The sequence below is a fragment of the Babylonia areolata genome, chromosome 24, assembly GCF_041734735.1.
Source record: "Babylonia areolata isolate BAREFJ2019XMU chromosome 24, ASM4173473v1, whole genome shotgun sequence".
NCBI lineage: Eukaryota > Metazoa > Mollusca > Gastropoda > Neogastropoda > Buccinidae > Babylonia > Babylonia areolata.
In genome coordinates this window covers 37,409,463-37,429,169 of record NC_134899.1, presented here as the reverse complement: position 1 = coordinate 37,429,169, position 19,707 = coordinate 37,409,463, and the positions used below count along the sequence as shown (strand labels likewise).

Below are 19,707 nucleotides of genomic sequence, written 5' to 3'. Positions count from 1 at the left end.
AATTGGTCTATTTCCACAGCATGTTTATGGAGGATGCATAAAACCAGTGTGATCATTTGGTTCTTCCTTTTTTCCATGAAGAGTCCGGAGAGAGATATATCTGACTTAAAGCTGTGTGCTGTTAGGAATGCTCCAGAAACACCCTATTAAAATCACACTAAATGATATAAAGACAGGGTGAGAGTGACTGTCCTCTGTCTACTATCTGACCTGTTCCCTTCCACAGCCTTTCACGTCACATCCCACCATTTCTCAACCCTGTCTCATGCTGGCTTCACCAACAGGATCAGTGGGTAAGGTGTTCAGATCTGAGGCAGCACACAGCCCTACCAGAGTCACAGAGTATAGCAGGATGACACAGACCAGTCAGCAGCTGGGACACAGTGGTGGGCACCACCCAAGCTACCGCAGTGGTACATTTCCCTTAGACACTGGCTATTCCACACATTGGGGTGTCATGTATATACGGGGTGTCATGTGGGTCAGCAAGCCCCACATGTGTTTGCCTTTGATGGACATTATGCAGCCTCTAAAAGCTGAGGAATGTACAGTCAGTATAATTGCATGGAGATACATAATGCTTCCAAAACTAAAATACCAAACATTCGCCGTGGCGAAGTGGTTAGCGTCGCGGACTGACGGCTGGGAGGACGCGGGTTCGAATCCCAGCGGAGCTGGGATTTTCGGCCCGTGGCTGGCTCCTACCCAGAGTTGTGTGTGCTGTGGGCTTAAATGGGGAGACTAGGACCACACAGTCGAGTGTCATCCACCTCAAGGATGCGTCTTTGGGTGTGTTGTTCTAATTACCTGACCAACACTGCAAGTGTCTGTATCTCTCGAGCCTGGTTAACGCCGGGATAACATTATGACAGGAGGTGTAGAGTACAAACTTGTCACGCAGTCCCAAACCAAAATGGACCTCCATAGCAACATCGTCATCCTCCTCCTCCATCATCATCAATATAAACAAAACACTCTCAAAGTCTGTGGCCTTTCATGCCCTGCCCTCATGGTGACCTCAGTTTCGATGCCCTTCCACTGTTGTGCTTGGGATGAGTCCTGTCAATGTCTCCAGTGTCGGCAGATTCATAGGGGGCTGTTGTTTAGGGACGTGGTGACGGTCTCCACTCTGGGAGGGACGCTCACTGAGTCTGGCTCCACGAATAACGACATGTCGTTAGTAGGGGGCTTAGTAGGTGGTGTCTTAAGTACGTTAAATCAGAACAGACACCACTGAACACCACCGAAGTGACCGCAGCAGTGCAGGGTCTCCTCTGGTGTGTGGCCTCCTCGCGACATAACATCGATGGTTCCCTGCGGACTGCCGACGCTGGAATTGTGACGGACGAACCCGGGTGTGGCCGTGTATGGGGGAATCTAAATGAGCGGCGTGGAAACTGAAACGGTGCAGATGATGGGGCAGCAAAAAAACAAAAAACAAAACAAAAAAACAACAGCAAACAAACAAAAACAAACAACAACAACAAAGAAACACACAAACAATTAAACAAGCCTTATCACTCTTTGTAATACAATGGCACACACCTTCAAGCCATCACTACTTTGTTCTAAGTCAGTGCTTAGCTTGAACTTTTTTTTTATTTTCAAGGGTTGAAGTGCTTGTTTGTTGTTTATTAGTTTTCTCTCTCTTGTTACCTCCTTGTAGTTTAGTTTTTTTGTTTTTTTTTTAATTTATTCATAACAATGGATGAGGATGAAGGAAATAATGTTACAATGGAGATCCAGTTTGGTTTGGGATTGCATGACAAGACTGCACTCTACATTTTCTTTCCTTATATTTCCTGTCTTTCCTTATATATCTCAGCATCAGCCAGACCCCAGAGCTACAGTACAGCAGTGTTGATAATTAAGGGAATCTGACCAACACTTCTGTTTGGACCCAGTTGTTTTTTGTGGTTTTTTTTTTTTTTTTTTTTTTTTTCCATTTGAGTCCATTGCATACACAGTTCAGGATAGGAGCCAGCCATGGGCCACTGAATTCAATTTACCATCAGACTTTTTTTTTTCTTCTTTTTTTTTTTTTTAGCATCATTAAGCTTTTTGCATTAACAGCACACAAACACGGCACATTCAGCCAAAAACTACCAGTGCCACTCTCATTTCTCAGATACTAAAAAAAAATTTTTTAGATAATAAAAAAAAAAAACCCAAAAAACTAGCCCATTAAAAGTGTACAGTTAACAAGTGAAAAGAGACCAAAACAATCTAAGATTTCTATGAAGGCATACAGACGAATGGACCAGCAAGGCAGAACGTGAGAAAGAGAGGACAGACATAAAAAAGGAGAAAACAGAGAGAGAAAGAATGGAGGAAATTACTGGCATGTGATTTACTGAAGGTGGGGATACTATTTATTACCGGAAAATCCTGGCACCCCACACGGTGGAAGGGGGGCGGGGGGGGGGGGGGGTAGACAGTGTGTGAAGATCCAGGCCACTGACATGAGTCGTGTCTGTCAGATCCCCCCCCCCTCCGCCCCCCCACTATCTCTCACTATCTCTGTCATACTCCCCCTATTTCCCCCTCTCCTACTCTCCCATCCCCCTTGTCCTACTCTCCCACCCCCCTACAACCCCACCTGTCCTAGTCTCCCATCCCCCTACCACCCCACTTGTCCTACTCTCCCATCCCCCTACCACCACACCTGTCCTACTCTCCCATCCCCCTACCACCCCACCTGTCCTAGTCTCCCATTCCCCCCCCCCCCCTCCCATCTCTCGTCTGTCCTACCCCCCCCCCCACCCCCCCATTCCCCCTCTCCTACTCTCCCATCCATCCATCTCTCCCCCCTGTCCTATTCTCCATTTCCCCCATCTCCCACCTGTCCTGCCTCCCCTGTCCTACTCTTCCTTACCCCATCTTACCACCTGTCCTATTCTGCCTTACCCCATCCTCCACCTGTCCTGCCTCCCCTGTCCTACTCTTCCTTACCCCATCTTACCACCTGTCCTATTCTCCCTTACCCCATCCTCCACCTGTCCTGCCTCCCCTGTCCTACTCTCCCTTACCCCATCTTACCACCTGTCCTATTCTCCCTTACCCCATCCTCCACCTGTCCTGCCTCCCCTATCCTACTCTCCCTTACCCCATATCCTTCCTATCCTACTCTCCCTCTCACATTCTCCCCCTGTCCTATCATCCCTTCCCACCATCTTCCTCCTGTCCTACTCTCTCATCCCCCAATCCCCATCTCCTCCCTGTCCTACTCTCCCATCTCCCCCATCCTACCACAAATTTTCCTCCAAAGAATGGAGTAGAATGATTGGTTGTGATCCCCTCACATCCCCCTGTTCTACTCTCCCTTCCCTCTATCCCCCCCCCCCCTGTTCTACTCTACCCCCCCCCCCCCTCCTCCTTACTCTCCCTTTCCAATTCCCCCATCTCGTCCTTGTCCTACTCTCCCTTTGCCCCCTATCTTACTCTCACTCTTTCCCTATGTCCTTCCCCCCTGTCCTACTCTCCCTTCCACTATCTCCCCCCTGTCCCCCATCCTACTCTCCCACCTATCCTACTCTCCCTTCCCCTATGTCCCTCCCGGTCCCATCCACCCCCTATGTCCCCCACTGCCCTACTCTCCCCCCTTATCCGCCTGTCCTACTCTTCCCGACCCCCTGTCCTACTCTCCCTCTTCCATGATTATGTCGTTTGGTTAAATAAGCCAGTGGGTTTAGTTGGAAATTACTGCCCTTTGATTAACAGAGGGAACATCCACCTTCACTACCCTTTGTGCCAGTATTCAACAATCGACTGAGTCATATCCGTCCCTCACCACCCCACCTTCCTGTCTTCCTCTGTCTTATTCATCATCAAGATCAAAATTAATGTAATCTGCTCAGTCCTTAGGATATCGTCTTATCATGCACGGAATTGAACATATCTAATAATCAGTGGCTTAAAAATACGCGCACGCACAAACAAATAAACATAAATCTATCTCCATACCTCCCTCACCTTTCTCTTGGTGTGTGTGTGTGTGTGTGTGTGTGTGTGTGTGTGTGTGTGTGTGTGTGCGTGCGTGTGTGTGTGTGTTGAAGTCACTTATTATTCAATCCCATGCATGATAGGACTTTATCCTTTAGACTGAACAGATTACACGTTGATCATGATGAAGAATAAGACAGAGACAGGAGGCTGGTGTGAAGAGGGACGGATATCACTCAGTCAGTTGTCGAACATTGGCAGGACAATCATATTCCGACTACGCACGGGGCACTGCCGCCTGCGAGACCACATGTACCGAATAAAGCTGTCACACACTCCTGACTGCCCGTGTAAGACAGGCCCACAAACCCCGGAGCACATCCTGCAGTCCTGCCCCCTGTATCAAGATGCACGGACGCAGCAGTGGCCCTATGGAGCCACACTGGCAGAAAAGCTCTGGGGCACCAAAGAAGATCTCATCAAGACCCCCACCTTCATCTCCAGCATAGGACTGCAAGTCTGAGACCATGATCACGGGGAACGCAGAAGAAGAAGAAGAAGGCAGGAAGGGGAGTGGAAGTGGATGTTCCCTCTGTCAGGCAAAGGGCAGTAATTTCCAACCAAACCTTTTTTCTTTTTTTTCCATAACGACATGATCCTTTCATTTCTCCGCTTCACGTGCAGTTTAACACGATGCAAAGGGACAGGAGGATGAGATGGGGTTGACAACATATGCCGCAATATCTCTCTTTGCCTGTGCCTCTGCGTGTCTGCTCTGTCTGTCTGTCTGCCTGTGTGTGTGTGTGTGTGTGTGTGTGTGTGTGTGTGTGTGTGTGTGTGTGTGTGTGTTATGTGTGTTTATCTTTGTGTATGTGTGTGTGTGTGTGTGTGTGTGTGTGTGTGTGTGTGTGAGTGTGCGTACATGCGTGCGTTTGTTTGTAGGAGTGGGGTGGGGGTGGGGACGTGCGAGTGGGCTCCTGTGTATGCGCGCACGAAGGTATATGTGAGTTTATTCAATAATCTATAGGGCAGCAAATGGTATCGCTAACTCTGCTGGGGGCTGTGAATAATAGGTCAAGTGCTGCTTTCGTTATTCCAAACCTAAAGTCTCAACACTTACTTCATCTGGAAAAGTTCATCTTTACTGCTGAACTCACAACAATTCTGATGGTGTTAAAATGTATCATCTCGTTTCCGAAAACCGTTTTTCAGATTCTATTTTGTGTTGATAGTAAATCAGTTCTTCACGCCATAAGATTTCTAAAAGACGCAGTCAGGTCAGAACTCATTGAAATAACCATTTAATTCACGAACTCGACGCTTAAACATGTTGCGGCACATAAAAAATTATTGTTGCCATGCACATAATTACTGTTGCCGGCGATGTATGCCAGGAGAGACGCAACAAAAAAAATCAAGTGCACCGGAGACACTGCATGCAAGCTATAACATATTGCGGCATATAATGTCGCTGGGAATCACCCCACCAGTTGTGCAGTTGTTGTGCTCGTGGTGATGGTGTGTTCGTGCGCGCATGCGTGTTTGAGTTGTGTGTGAGCATAATTATGCGTGCGCGTATTACAAAGTGTGTTTGTGTGTGAGAGTACGCTGAAGTTTTGTGTGTGTGTGTGTGTGTGTGTGTGTGTGTGTGTAAGTGGGTGCTTGCGTGCATGCGCGCACGGCGGCGATTGCGTCCTCTGTTATCTTATCTCTAGTGCTTTTATCTTTGCCGTCGTGTTATCTCCGCCACTTGTCTGGGTCGTAAAACTTACAACTGTTGTGTCCGTTGTGTTCACTGTGTCAATGTGTGAGTGTCTGCGTGCCTGTGTGTGTATGTTTGGGGTGTGTGTGTGTCTGTGTATGCTAGTGCGTGCATTTGAATTATGTATGTGAAAGTGCGTGGGTGTGTATGTGGGTGGTGGACTATACCATTTAGTAAAATATCAAGAATCAGAAAACAATGACAAAATGGTCTCTTAGAAATAAGAAATACGGATTCGAAGCAGAACAGTAAGATTCACTTCATGAAAACAGTAAAATCAAAGCAAGCCCATTAAAAAATCACTTTTTAAAAGACACACACAAACGCACACATACACGAACACGAGCCCGCACCAACATTCGTACTGACACATGTTTTTATGCGCGCGCGCACACACACACACACACACACACACACACACAAGATGTTGGACACATATAGCAAGTTCAATATAGAATCAAAGCCAAATAAAGTTGTAAAACATACAGCAAAGGCTATGTGAATGTGACAAGAAAACATCAATTTCTACAGTAAAATCAAAATACTTCTGGTTTAAGAGTAAGTGAACTTAACTTGACATTTGAAATAAAATGGACAATTTTCGTTTTGAAAAATCCAACATGGCTAGTGAACTTAAGATTTCCCAAAGAAATGCTCTGCATAAACTGTTTGTTCAATATAAAAGACGACGATCGTCATTATTCTGTTTATTTCTGATGAACATTTATTGCTAGTTTTCGACGAATAAATCGAACAAAAAGCAAGCCTGGTGTCTTTGTCTCTGATCCCTTTCCCATTTATCATGGGAATTCAAGAAGGGTGCGTTCTGACACCATGTCTCTTTTCCATTGCCTCAGATAAGCCAAGATCATCTCATTTGTTGAAATTGACAGAGGAAGCACTTCAGTGCATTGTAAGCAGCTTCTCACAGTCCAGCAAAGCCTTCAGCCTGGAGAAGACTGAGACGATTAACTCACTCAGTACGGCCAGTCCTCTCTTCTCCTCTACACAGACCCCTCGGATGTCCAGTGGGTGTCTGAATGACCCAACCTTTAGCTTCCGTCGTCAGAATTGTGGTATTCTTTGTCAACATTCACCTCTTCAGTATAAGAGCCTTCCGCTTGCAATATTTTGATGATGGTAATTGTGGTGAAACGCTGTTAACGTCGTCTCTTTCGCCGTTCGTATGGAGAGAGTTAACCTGAAACCTCGTCGTCACCTACAACCCACCCATGACTGACATCAATGGGCACAAGCTCAGTAGTGTTCACTCGTAGCCTGGCAGCGTGATCTCCAGCCATTCATTCATGTACAGGAACATGGACCTTCACCTGACAGAGGCGAATATCTCTTCTAGGTACACGAAGAAGAATGTGTGGAACAATCACTCACTGCAACTAGCTACAGAAGTGTTAGAATACACAGCCGTGGTTCTCACTACTCTTCTGTGATGACCAGATGTTCTGATGCTGTACAGGAAGTAGCTATTCGCTGGAGCGCTCTCACCAGCGATTCATAATCTCCGGCACGCACACGTGGTGTGTCACCCACAAACCATTCTGGAAAAAGCCTTTCCAACATTTAAGCCCTCCTGATGCTGTTCCAGCTGTGCTGCGTAGGGTGTGTCATCCGTTTGGAAGAAGGGATGCCAAAGGCAGTGCTGTGCAGTGAGCGGTATCAGAGCAAGATCCAGAGAAGCCGTCAAAAGCAACTCAAAGACCAGTGGAAGCGTCGGTTGTCATTTGCAGACAATGACTATCGCATTTGGAAAGAATGGCCGAAAACAGAGTGAGGTGATGCTTAACAACATGAAGCGCCACTACCAGTTTCAAGACATTCAAGAGAGATACATCAGTGGAAAACAAAGGTGATGGAAAGCAGGACAAACATTTGTACAAAATACGGTCTCTCCGCAATCAATTTTGCAAGCTGTGACAACAGTTGAGAGAGAGAGGGATAGAGAGAGATGTTGATTGCTGTATCGTGGTACACCTAGTTACTTGATGAAGTTTCTTTAATCCATCAAGACCGAAAAGAAAGACTCCCCAGCAGAGTCAACGCCCCACAGAGCAGCACCCTCATCTGTCTGATAGACATCAACTTGTTTCATGAACCCTGGGTACTGCACCCAGCCCAGGCCAGTCGGGGTGTCAGGGCCCACACCCGTTCTGAGCCAGACGTGTTCAGCCATGTCCACAGCCACCATCAGATCCCTGCCAGACGCCACTGACTGAAACGTGCCCTCCAGTGCCCGCCACTCTGTGCCTGGAGACCCGTTGTCACCATAAGTACCCACCCTGTGGAGGAGCTGACCAGTGGTGTTCAAGACCCACACTCCTGCCAGACCAGCATCCACCCGCTGGATGTCTCTGGCCCTCACCTGCCAGAGTTGGTACGATAGACGATACGATTGGCTGTATCCCTGCCCCACAGACTGCCCCCGGAACTCACACTGACGCATTTCAAGCGGGAGCTATAATGTGTGTACCATTTTATTTCACGTAGACTGGACGGTGCAGCAATTATTATTTTATAATATCTACCGACGTGATCTATCCCATACAGATTACCATCGTCTACATCCAACTGGCGCAAGTCCACTCACTCGCTTCCATGACGATCCAGTGTTGAATGGATCTTGGTAGGTCTGTGTCTTATTGTAAACTTTCCCATCCGCTGACAACCCACACCAACTGGTTCCACAGTCACGTGGGAGAACAAACCACCAGTCGACTTAAGCAGTTTATGCTGACTGTGTCTAGGCAGATGTTGACTTGGTTTCGGTTTGTAACTATGAGAACTGTGACAAAAGGAAAGCTTTTTTTTTCATTGAAAAAAATCTTTGGCATTACATCCTTTTATTCAGTCAGAAAGTCACACTCCTTGATGCTTACAAAGTTAGAGAAGAAAGAGACAGAAAGAAAGTAAACTATCTCGTTCTGTACAAAACAAAAAGGATACAAAAAAGGACGAAAACTACACCAACAGCAAAACAAACAAACAAAAAAGAAGAACAGTAAAGACTGAAGGTAAATGCATCAATATATATGGCTGTGTCCCACTGCACAAGATGTTGGGACGGGATCAGAAAATCGATGAAACAAAAATGGAAAACTGTGGAAGATTGCCATGAAATATTGAACTGACCTTCATTGATACAGATTTTTCTTGATACTTGTGCGAGAAAGCATGGGCTATCATCAAAGATTTTGGAAATGTGATATCAATCCACACACACCCGAGAAAAAATATTATGATCTTTTTACTGTGCGGTCAGATCTCAGATCTTGTCAGTTCCAACATAAGCGTTATCTTCAAAACGTTCTTTAGGAAGAACAGATAGCCGCTTTTGCACAGCACAATCTTCAAAAGGCTTTCTTTAAACAAATACAAGTTTCGAATTTAAACCAAGACTTAGGAAAGTCATCCTTGAAAGTTAAGGATTCATTCGCGAGGAAACTTTTACCTGTTGTAAACATAAGTACTTCTTGTAAACATTCATTATGAATCAAAGTCTCGGCTATTAAAACAAGAAAGCACTGCTTATACAATTGAATGATGGAGGTAACTTCCAAGTATTTTGAATATGAGGAGGTTTCTTCCGTGTATCTTTGTCTTACTGGCAAACAGGAAATGTTTTTTCGTCTTAAGATATTTAATGCATTGAAAATTATTCATATCTTAAATTGCATGCACACCTGGGAAACAACAACAACAACAACAAACCAACATTACATCATATGCTTTCTTTTAAATGAGACAAATCATCACACACACACACACACACACACACACACACACACACACGAGGTAACAAGCGGAATGCAGTTTTCCAAATTTATGTGGGCAGTTGTGGATCATTTTTCTGAACCTTGTAGAGACAAAGACTTCTCAACAAACTGACCTTCTATGGCATAAAACCGACACCCAGGCGCGTCCACCAGCCTGAAATCCCCACACAGACCACAGAGCGTGCACACCCTCTCTTCTTCACTGCATGGGTAACTTAGTTTGAAGCGCAGCGTGCAGCACACGTCACAGCAGTGACGTCATGATAGGTCACTACTGCGTCACCGGACATCGTCTTATTCATGTGTTGGAGGTCCTGGGCAAATCTCTGTCCTGTCGTGGCGCTACAGCTGTAAGAGCAAGAAACACAGGAAATTGTGCACAGAATAAAACATTAGTTTTAGTCAGAATGTGTCGTTTTATTGTTGCTGTTGTTTTGTTTTTGTTGTTGTTGTTGTTGTTTTTTTACTGTCGAATGAAGATTTGAAGGGTTCTTCACTGGTCGCTTAAATCAGATTCAGAACCAGGTTCTTTATTTCGTTGACGAAATCATAAATTTTGGGGTTTTTTTCTTGTTCACAATTGAAAGGAAAGCAAAACAAATTCTGGACAGAACACATACAGTGACACTAACTACATTATTGACTTGTTTACTGCATATGAATATTCTAAAGTGGCCACTGAATTAACGAGAATGAACAGAAAAGAAAATTTGAATCGACTGTTTCACCTTATATGCACTGGTCTGTGCAGATCTTGACAAGACATGTTGCAAAGCCTGACGCAATGGCAACGTCTCCTTTAACGCCAAATTAAAAGAATTTCTTCAATAATCATCGACTTGCTTACTGCATATCAATGTTTTAAAGCGGATACTGAAGTAGTTAACTAGAATAAACAGAAAAGAGAAACTGAATGGACAGTGTCATAGTTTCTCAGTTTCTCACTTCGTTGAACATGAATCTCTGCAAATCTATTAAAAACGGACACACACTGCATGTGTTTGAAGCGATGGGAACGTGTCTTTTACCTCGGACTAATTAAATGCCCGAGATATACCAACATTACATGATTAAAACAGCGTTATCACTTCGATTGACGTTGTCGATTCACTCCACTAAGATAGCATGCTTAAACAATAATTTTTGAACGTCATTGTCTGAGCCGCGTCAGTACATTGAATAAAAGCACTTATTCTCGATTCGAACATCCTTGGTTCGAATTTGCGTTTTTACCCTCTTCCTCTCGTACCTTTTAAACGTTAACACGTAAATGATAAAGTTGATACTCGATCAAAATGTCTACAATCACATGTATGTGTGACGGGACATTGAACATTTCTCCTTCCTCCTCTCTTTTTTTTTTTTTTTTTTTCTTTTTTTTTTTCCATCTGTTATCTTCATGTGCTGTTGCATTCTGATAAGAAAGTAAGATTATGCGCGTATTGTTCCATGTGAGATGCCTAGAGGCCATGATATGGGGATCATTATTATTATCATTATCACTATTATTATCACTAGTGTTACGTCGTGTGACTGGTGATGAACAGCGAAGACTAAGACTGATTTTATAGTGATATCCATCACTTTGTCACAAGGAAAATTAATAGATTAGCGTTTTCTTGACGCTGATGGGATCTGATGCGTCGCAGTTGAAATGTTTTCCTTTTTTTAAAAATTCATTTATTGATTTATTTACTTTTATCATTATTATTGTTATCTTTGTCATTATTGTTGTCATTATCACTATCATTATCATTATTAATATTATCACTATTATTGTTACTATTATTATCATTATTATTATTGTTGTTGTTGTTGTTATGTTTTGTAATGTTAAATCATTTTAATCAGAGGTTTTAGCTTCTTTTCTTCTTATACTTTGAATCGTATTGTTGTTTGTCTGTTTGTTTGTATGTTGGACATGGGCTGCTGCCATGTCTGTTTGTCTGTATGTTGGACATGGACTGCTGCCAAAAAGAAAATCTCTGTACCAAAGTGTAGACAATAAAGTTTGTGAATTGTGTATTGTTTTTTGTGGGTTTTGTTGTTGTTGTCGTTGTTGTTGGGTGTGATTTTTAAATTTCTTATTATGGACATGTGCTAGTGCCAAAAAAACAAATTTCTGTACAGAAGTATAGGCAATAAAGTGTGTGTATTCGTGTTCGTGGTTTTTGGCTGTCTGAGATTTGATTCCTGTCAACATCAGTACTGTGCATCTAGGTTTGGGCACTTCCTGCTGTGGATGCTATTATGTGTGTGTGTGTGTGTGTGTGTGTGTGTGTGTGTGTGTGTGTGTGTGTGTGTGTGTGTGTGTGTGTGTGTGTGTGTGTGTGTGTGTGTGTGTGTGTGTGTGTGTGTGAGGGAGAGAGAGAGAGAGAGAAAGAGAGAGAGAGAAACAACTCAACATTATGTATTCGTGTGTGCATGTGTGTTTGTGTGCATATGACCAATAACTGCAAGGGCATCCGTACAAATGGGCAATAAAGGGTTAGGTTGTTGTTTTTTTTAGTGTGTGGTTTAATACACGTGCATGAACACGACAGAAGACTATTACTGTATCAGTATTGAGAAATGTAACAGTCATATATGTTTGTGCACACATGTGCGTATGACACTATGGGTATGCATGAGTATGACTGAAGAGATGTCTTCCATGGCTTTCACGCACTGACTCCAGCTAATGAAAAAAACTGACAGCGCGATGCAAAAATTCATTACGCAGATATGCTTCACTGCAAAATATGAGAGACTTTTATGTGTGGTGTTTGGCTGACCGACAGGAGGCAATGATGAAACTGTTGACGTATGATAAATATGTAAGGCCTTGTGGGTGCGGGAAGGGGGTAGTGGGACCGAAGGGGCGGGGGCTATGAGTGTGTGCACGTGAGTGTGTGTGTCCCTCTCTCTCTCTCTGTTTTTTTTTTTTTGTGTGTGTGTTGTGTGTGTGTGTGTGTGTGTGTGTGTGTGTGTCCTTTGGTTGTTGTTTTTTTACAATGCCCCCCCCCCCCCCCCCTTAAACAGACCCGCTGATCTTGTTCAGGTGAAGCTGTATGTTGACTGACAGTTTTACATAATTTCGCTTTTCTCAAATTTGTGGGGCACTTGTTGGGTTTGGGGAAAAAAAATCTTAGAATGGTCACCTTCCTGGTTTCGCACATGCTGAGCACAAACATCGGACCATCTTCAGTCGTACAGCGCATCAGAACACACCGTAAGTCAGCATCATTATCTCCCTCCATAAGAAAATATACAAACCATTTTTTTTATTTTCCCAAAGCTGACCTTCTACATGCTGATTTAACGGACTCCATGCGTCATACGTTCAGTCTGGATTTATCAGGTTATGTACAGGCAGGTCGACTGATTTTATCAGGCTGTTATCAACAAGCCATGAGTTGTGTCAACCTCACGAACATATCCCAGCACTCGTTGATCAAACAGGTGGATAGAGAGGGCAGTCGACTGCTCTAACTGGTGATCTCTGCAGTTATTTAACATCGATTTCGGGGAGCAAGCGGTATGTAAGTCTCCTTGCTTGGTAATAATTATTTTCATCGTGGTGGGTTCAGTTAACTGCTTTCCAGTCGTCCACAGAACTGTTTGCATTTCCACGCATGCTTAAAACATGGTCTGATGGCGCCATCTTGGTGTCACACAAAACGTACCGAAACTGATCTAATCGTATATTTCCGCGCATACCCATGCTATCTGTTATGGAAAATGTAGCTTTCCGCATTCCAGCTTTCAGAACTGCGACGCATGAGCTGGCTGAAGAAAAGACAGTGGAAAGTTTGCACTCTGAGACAAAGCTTACTCTGGTTTTCCTTGCAAAATGCAGTTTATCCTTATGAAGCTACGTGGATGACTTGTGTGTGTGTGAGAGAGAAAATCAGTTGTCAATGCATGTCTTGGAAATATGTGTGAAATCTTTCGTATATCTTGTTTTGTTTTTGCTAAGAAATGAACAGGCGATCGCTGACATACGGTGACCCTCACACACTGAGGGACGGCATCTATTGCTCAGATATCCGCATTGCGTCCGCAGACTGGTTAAGACGCTTGTCTAGAGACTAGTACAGTGTCCGCGAGGGTCTGAGTTCGATTCCCGCTCTCGTCTCAAACTGAGATTCGGATGAGACAAAATGTAAGTTCCGTGTGCAGCACATACTTTCTGCGCTGAAAAATAACCCTTGGTAACACAAGTGTTGTCCTCTGTAAAGAAACAAACAAGAAACAAAAACAAAACAAAAAAAAACACTCTAATGGGTACACACACACACACACACACACACACACACACACACACACACACACACACACACACACACACACACACACACATACATACATACATACGTACATACATTTCTATTTTTCAAATTTATACACACACACACACACACACACACACACACACACACACACACACACACACACACACACACACACACACGTATATATATACATATATATATATGTATGTATGTATGTATGTATGTATGTATGTGTATGCATACACTCAAGGCCTGGGTAGTGCGTTTGGTTATGCTCCTGTCAGAACTCTGCCTTGCAGATGTGGTGTGGTGAACATGGATTTATCCGAACGCAGTGACGCCTCATTGAAAAGCGGAAACTGAAAACTACTCCTTCCACCTTAACTTTTGTGAAGAGTCATTAGGAAGCACCCTTAACTATGTGAAGTCAGTGGGAAGCCCCCTCAACGAAATGAAGAGTCACTGGAGAGCTCCCTTAACTATGTGAAGTCATTGGAGAGCTCCCTTAACTATGTGAAGTCATTGGAGAGCTCCCTGAACTATGTGAAGTCATTGGGAAGCCCTCTTAATTAACTATACGAAGAGTCATTGGGAAGCCCTCTTAACTATATGAAGAGTCATTGGGGAGATCCCTTAACTGTGTGAAGTCATTGGGGAGATCCCTTAACTATGTGAAGTCACTGGGGAGATCCCTTAACTGTGTGAAGTCATTGGGGAGATCCCTTAACTGTGTGAAATCATTGGGGAGATCCCTTAACTATGTGAAGTCACTGGGGAGATCCCTTAACTGTGTGAAGTCACTGTGGAGCTGCACTGAGAAAATCGTCACCAGATTCATCCAGCTCTGCGGGTTGTGTGCCGCGTGAATCTCTTCTTCAGTTCTTTTATTTCAACCGTCATCATGAAAGTAACCAACGTTCATCTCACAATAGTTTCTGAACGTTATGGTGTGTGTGTGTGTGTGTGTGTGTGTGTGTGTGTGTGTGTGTGTGTGTGTGTGTGTGTGTGTGTGTGTGTGTGTGTGTGTGTGTAATCTGTGTGGGATGTAATATGAAACGCTGACTGAGAAGCTCCATCAGCTGTACTCACTCATGTGGAAAGAAGAGACGATCCCCCAGGATTTCAAAGATGCATCTATCATTCACTTGTACAAGCGAAAGGGGAACCGGCAAGCCTGTGATAACCATCGGGGCATTTCCTTGCTCTCCATCGCAGGCAAGATACTTGCCAGAATCCTACTAAACCGCCTCACAGCACACCTTGACCAAGGTCATTTGCCTGAGAGCCAATGTGGATTCCGGAAAGAGCGCGGAACCACCGACATGGTGTTTACTGCAAGGCAGCTGCAAGAGAAATGTCAGGAGCAAAATGCTGATCTGTTCTCCACCTATGTCGACCTCACTAAGGCCTTCGACACCGTGAGTAGAGAGGGACTGTGGAAGATCATGGCCAAGTACGGATGCCCTCGGAAATTTATTTCCTTGGTCAGCCAATTCCATGAAGGCATGCAAGCTCGAGTCCAGGACAAAGGCGAAACATCTGCTCCTTTTGCTGTCACAAATGGTGTCAAGCAAGGCTGCGTCCTGGCTCCAACGCTGTTCAGCCTCATGTTCTCTGCAATGCTTACTGATGCCTTCAGAGATGGCGATGTTGGAATCGGCCTAAAGTACCGAACAAATGGCAAGTTGTTTAACCTCAGAAGGCTTCAAGCAAAAACGAAGGTCATGACAGACATCATCAGAGACTTTTTGTTTGCTGATGATTGTGCCCTCAACGCTGGATCTGAAGCTGACATGCAACTCAGTGTCGACAAGTTTGCCACTGCCAGCAGGAACTTCGGCCTTACCATCAGCACGAGGAAAACTGAAGTTCTCCATCAGCCAGCCCCAGGGAAACCCTACGTTGAGCCCAACATCACAGTCAACGGTCAGAGACTCAGTGCGGTGGAGCTGTTCACATACACTGTCGCGAAATGCGACAATCGACGATGAAGTGAACGTCAGGATTGCAAGAGCAAGCGCAACTTTTGGCAGACTCAGTGCAAATGTCTGGAACAGAAGAGGCATTAGTCTTGAGACCAAGCTAAAGGTCTACAGAGCAGTAGTTCTCCCCACACTACTGTACGCCTGAGAAACTTGGACAGTGTACCAACGACATGCCAAGAAGCTGAACCACTTCCACACAACATGCCTCAGGAAGCTACTGAACATCAAGTGGCAAGACAGGACCCCAGACACAGAGGTGCTCGCAAAAGCCACCCTTCCCAGCATCTTCACCATCCTGATGCAGTCCCAGCTTCGCTGGGCTGGACACGTGGCGCGCATGCCAGACCATCGGCTGCACAAAAGGCTCTTCTATGGCGAGCTGCAACAAGGGAAGAGATCACACGGAGGTCAGAAGAAGCGCTTCAGAGATACTCTGAAAGTCTCTCTTAAAGCGTTTGATATCAACCCTGACTCCTGGGAGGAATCTGCAGTGGACCGTGACAAATGGCGCGCTGCTGTGCACAAAGGCGCCAAGTTGTGCGAGGCCAACAGGACTGCTGCAGCTGTTCAGAAGAGGCAGGCCAGAAAGTCACGGGCAAACAAGCTCCCTGACAATGATATGCCTGTCTTTGTCTGCCCCAACTGTCAGCAAACATTTCGTGCGCAGATTGGACTATTCAGCCATCTGCGCATTCACGGATAGATTCATGAGCATCCTCCCCCCCATCCCACCACCACCCTCCCCCCATCCCCCAGCTGGATGACAAAGATGGTCATCATCGATCTCGATGGACACACCACCAATATGAAACGCTGTGTGGGTAAAAATGTAGGCTTTATGCAAAAGTGCGTGTGTGCGCGTGCGCGTGCGCATGTGTGTGTGTGTGTGTGTGTGTGTGTGTGTGTACATGTATGTGTGTATACATGTATGTGTGTGTGCATACGCGCGAGTATGCTGTGTGTATGCGTGTGATTAGGTATATATTTCTATAAATGTGTGTCTGTGTACGTCAGATGATGTCATTCTGATAATACGCTCTGTGTGTGTGTGTGTGTGTGTGTGTGTGTGTGTGCGCGCGCGCGTGGTGTGGTGTTTGCGCGCAATGACGGTTGCGCATATATATCTATGCCAGTGTACCCGAATGTGTGTTAATTCCCTGCCCTATTGTCTTCCAAAATACCACTGGCCTCCATGTCTGGTTCGAAAAGACTTAAAGTGGAAGTCAATGCACATGTGTGATAACCAATGGCCTTGTTACTCACGCTTATCTATCGTGTCACACTGACACCCAGTACAGTTTATGTATGTCACTTTTACATTTAATCACCGTCACGCGACCTCCAATGTGTGTGTGTGTGTGTGTGTGTGTGTGTGTGTGTGTGTGCGCGCGCGCGCGCGCGCGTGTGTGTGTATTATGTGTATATGTGACTATGTATATGATTGTGCATATGTGTGTATATATGTATATGAGATTATGTCATATGATGCCCACACTAAATGTGTACGCGCACCCGTGTGTTGCTTTGTCATTAATTCAGACGAGAAAAAAAAAGATGTGTGCAGTGTATGTGTTTATATGTATGGGAACGTGTTCGAATTGTTTACAATTAAAAAAAAAATATAACAAGAAACCGAAATTTGAAATGGGGAAGGAAATATGGGGAATGGAAACAAACTAAGGAAACCAATTAATTAACCACAAAACTGTCCATCCGACGAACGATAAAAAGAACCATAAAATCAACTAACTGGTAAAAACAAGTAAAAGTCAAATGTAAGAATACTTACAGGTAATAAGCTATTGGATATTTAGATAAACTAACAAAAAAAATTCGTAAGTAAACGATGAAGAGTTGAATATTTTCGTAACTGAGTTTTGGGAAAGAAAAGGAATAAACTCTTTTAACTTAACACGCGAAAGAATATGTGAATTTGTAATTATCTGTCTACATAGGCATACAATATTCCTGGTATATTTTGTTTTGAAGGCATCAGTTTTCCATTTATACATAAGAGTCTGTATTTCCTTACCGATGCAGAACTGAATTTTTAGTGTGTCAATATCAAACTTTGTGTGATTATTTTCATATCTTTTAAGGTTATGTTGGAATATATCCCAAGCAAAGTTGTCTACAAGAGTATAACCTTCTTGTAGAGACAGAGGAAGGTGCATGTCATTTAGATCTAACATGTTCTTTGATTGATTGATATGAATACTTATATAACGCCTATCCTCGGTCAGAGACCAAGCTCTAAGCGATTTACAAACACGGAGTCATTTGCACAACCGACTGCCTACCTGGGTAAAACCGACTGACGGCTGCCACTGGGCGCTCATCATTCGTTTCCTGTGTCATTCAATTAGATTTCAGGCACGTACACATACACACTCTGACAGACATGTAACATTTTACGTGTATGACCGTATGTTCTTGTTTCCATAACCCACCGAACGCTGACATGGATTACAGGATCTTTAACATGCGTATTTGATCTTCTGCTTGCGTATACACACGAAGGGGTTCAGGTACTAGCAGGTCTGCACATATGATGACCTTGGAGATCAGAAAAATCTCCACCCTTTTCCCACCAGGCGCTGTCACCGAGATTCGAACCCGGGACCATCAGATTGAAAGTCCAACACTTTAAACATTCGGCTATTGCGCCTGCCTCCCCTTTTTGCTGCTGTTGTGTGGTATATGTGTGTGTGTATGTCCGTGTCTGTGTGTCTGTCAGTGTGCGTGTCTGTGTGTAAATGTGTATTGTGCGTGTGAATGTGTGTGTGTGTGTGTGTGTGTGTGTGTGTGTGTGTGTGTGTCCATGCACGAGCGCACATACGCGTGAGTGTGTGCGGGCCTCTCTCTCTCTCTCTCTCTCTCTCTCTCTCTCTCTGTGTGTGTGTGTGTGTGTGTGTGTGTGTGTGTGTGTGTGTGTGTGTGTGTGTGAGAAAGAGACACAGAGAGAGGATGGATGGATGGAAGGTATCTCTTCTTCAATTGCCAAATAATCATTGTTCCTGAAAGGCAGACTGGTCGTTTGTAACGCACAGACAGAGAGTACTTTTTTTTCTGATAGACTATTTCATGATCTCGTTCTCGTGTAACGCTGACACATGTTCACTGATTGGTTGTTGTTGTTTTCTGCTTTTCAGAATCCCCCCCTCCTGAAAAACAACAACAAACAAACAACAACAAAAACTGCTCAGGATCTGACCACCAAGAAGCTCTGTGATCCACGTCTTCATTGCTCCTTCTCCCTCTCTCTCTCTCTCACTACGATGACACCCTGCTGGATTGTCCGTGCGCTGTTTTTGCTGGGGGTGGCTAGCCGAACTGTGTCCCTCTCCAGACTTCCTGTCAACGACTATGACGTGCAGCAAACCACAGCTTCCGCGAGCGCCGGGGTGACAACCGAAGTGACGAACACGACGAAGAGCGACGCTTATCCTGCCTCTGTTGGTTTCATCGCTGCCGGAATCGCTGTTCTGTTCTTTGGCAGCAACTTCGTTCCCATCAAAAAATACGAGACTGGAGACGGTGAGTGAGTGGTATGAATATGGAGTGATGGCCTAGACGTAACGCGTCCGCATAGGAAGTAAGAGAATCTGAGCGTGCTGGTTCGAATCACGGCTCAGCCGCCGATATTTTCTCCCCCTCCACTCAGTAGACCTTGAGTTGTGTTCTGGATGCTAGTCATTCGGATGAGACGATAAACCGAGGTCCCGTGTACAGCATGCACTTAGCGCACGTAAAAGAACCCACAGCAACAAAAGGGTTGTTCCTGGCAAAATTCTGTAGAAAAATCCACATCCACAGGAAACACAAATAAAACTGCACGCAGGGGGAAAAAATGGGTGGCGCTGCAGTGTAGCGACGCGCTCTGCCTGTGGAGAGCAGCCCGAATTTCACACAGAGAAATCTGTTGTGATAAAAAGAAATACAAATACAAATAC

General features: G+C 44.6%; 1 protein-coding gene across 3 annotated transcripts in view; it reads left to right on the top strand.

The window, feature by feature from the left end:
* The first annotated feature begins 12,854 nt into the window (after positions 1 to 12,854).
* The window catches only part of LOC143299183 (transmembrane protein 144-like), a 33,131-nt gene continuing 26,278 nt past the window's right edge, over positions 12,855 to 19,707 (top strand). The window contains exons 1-2 of one of the 3 annotated variants that reach the window (XM_076612349.1): positions 12,855 to 13,012; positions 18,907 to 19,291. In XM_076612349.1, the coding sequence (XP_076468464.1) occupies positions 19,033 to 19,291 (259 nt within the window). In that variant the 5' untranslated portion in view covers positions 12,855 to 13,012; positions 18,907 to 19,032. Of the gene's footprint in view, positions 13,017 to 18,906; positions 19,292 to 19,707 lie in introns of all 3 variants that reach the window. The other 2 variants (XM_076612347.1, XM_076612348.1) reach the window with 2 other exon arrangements.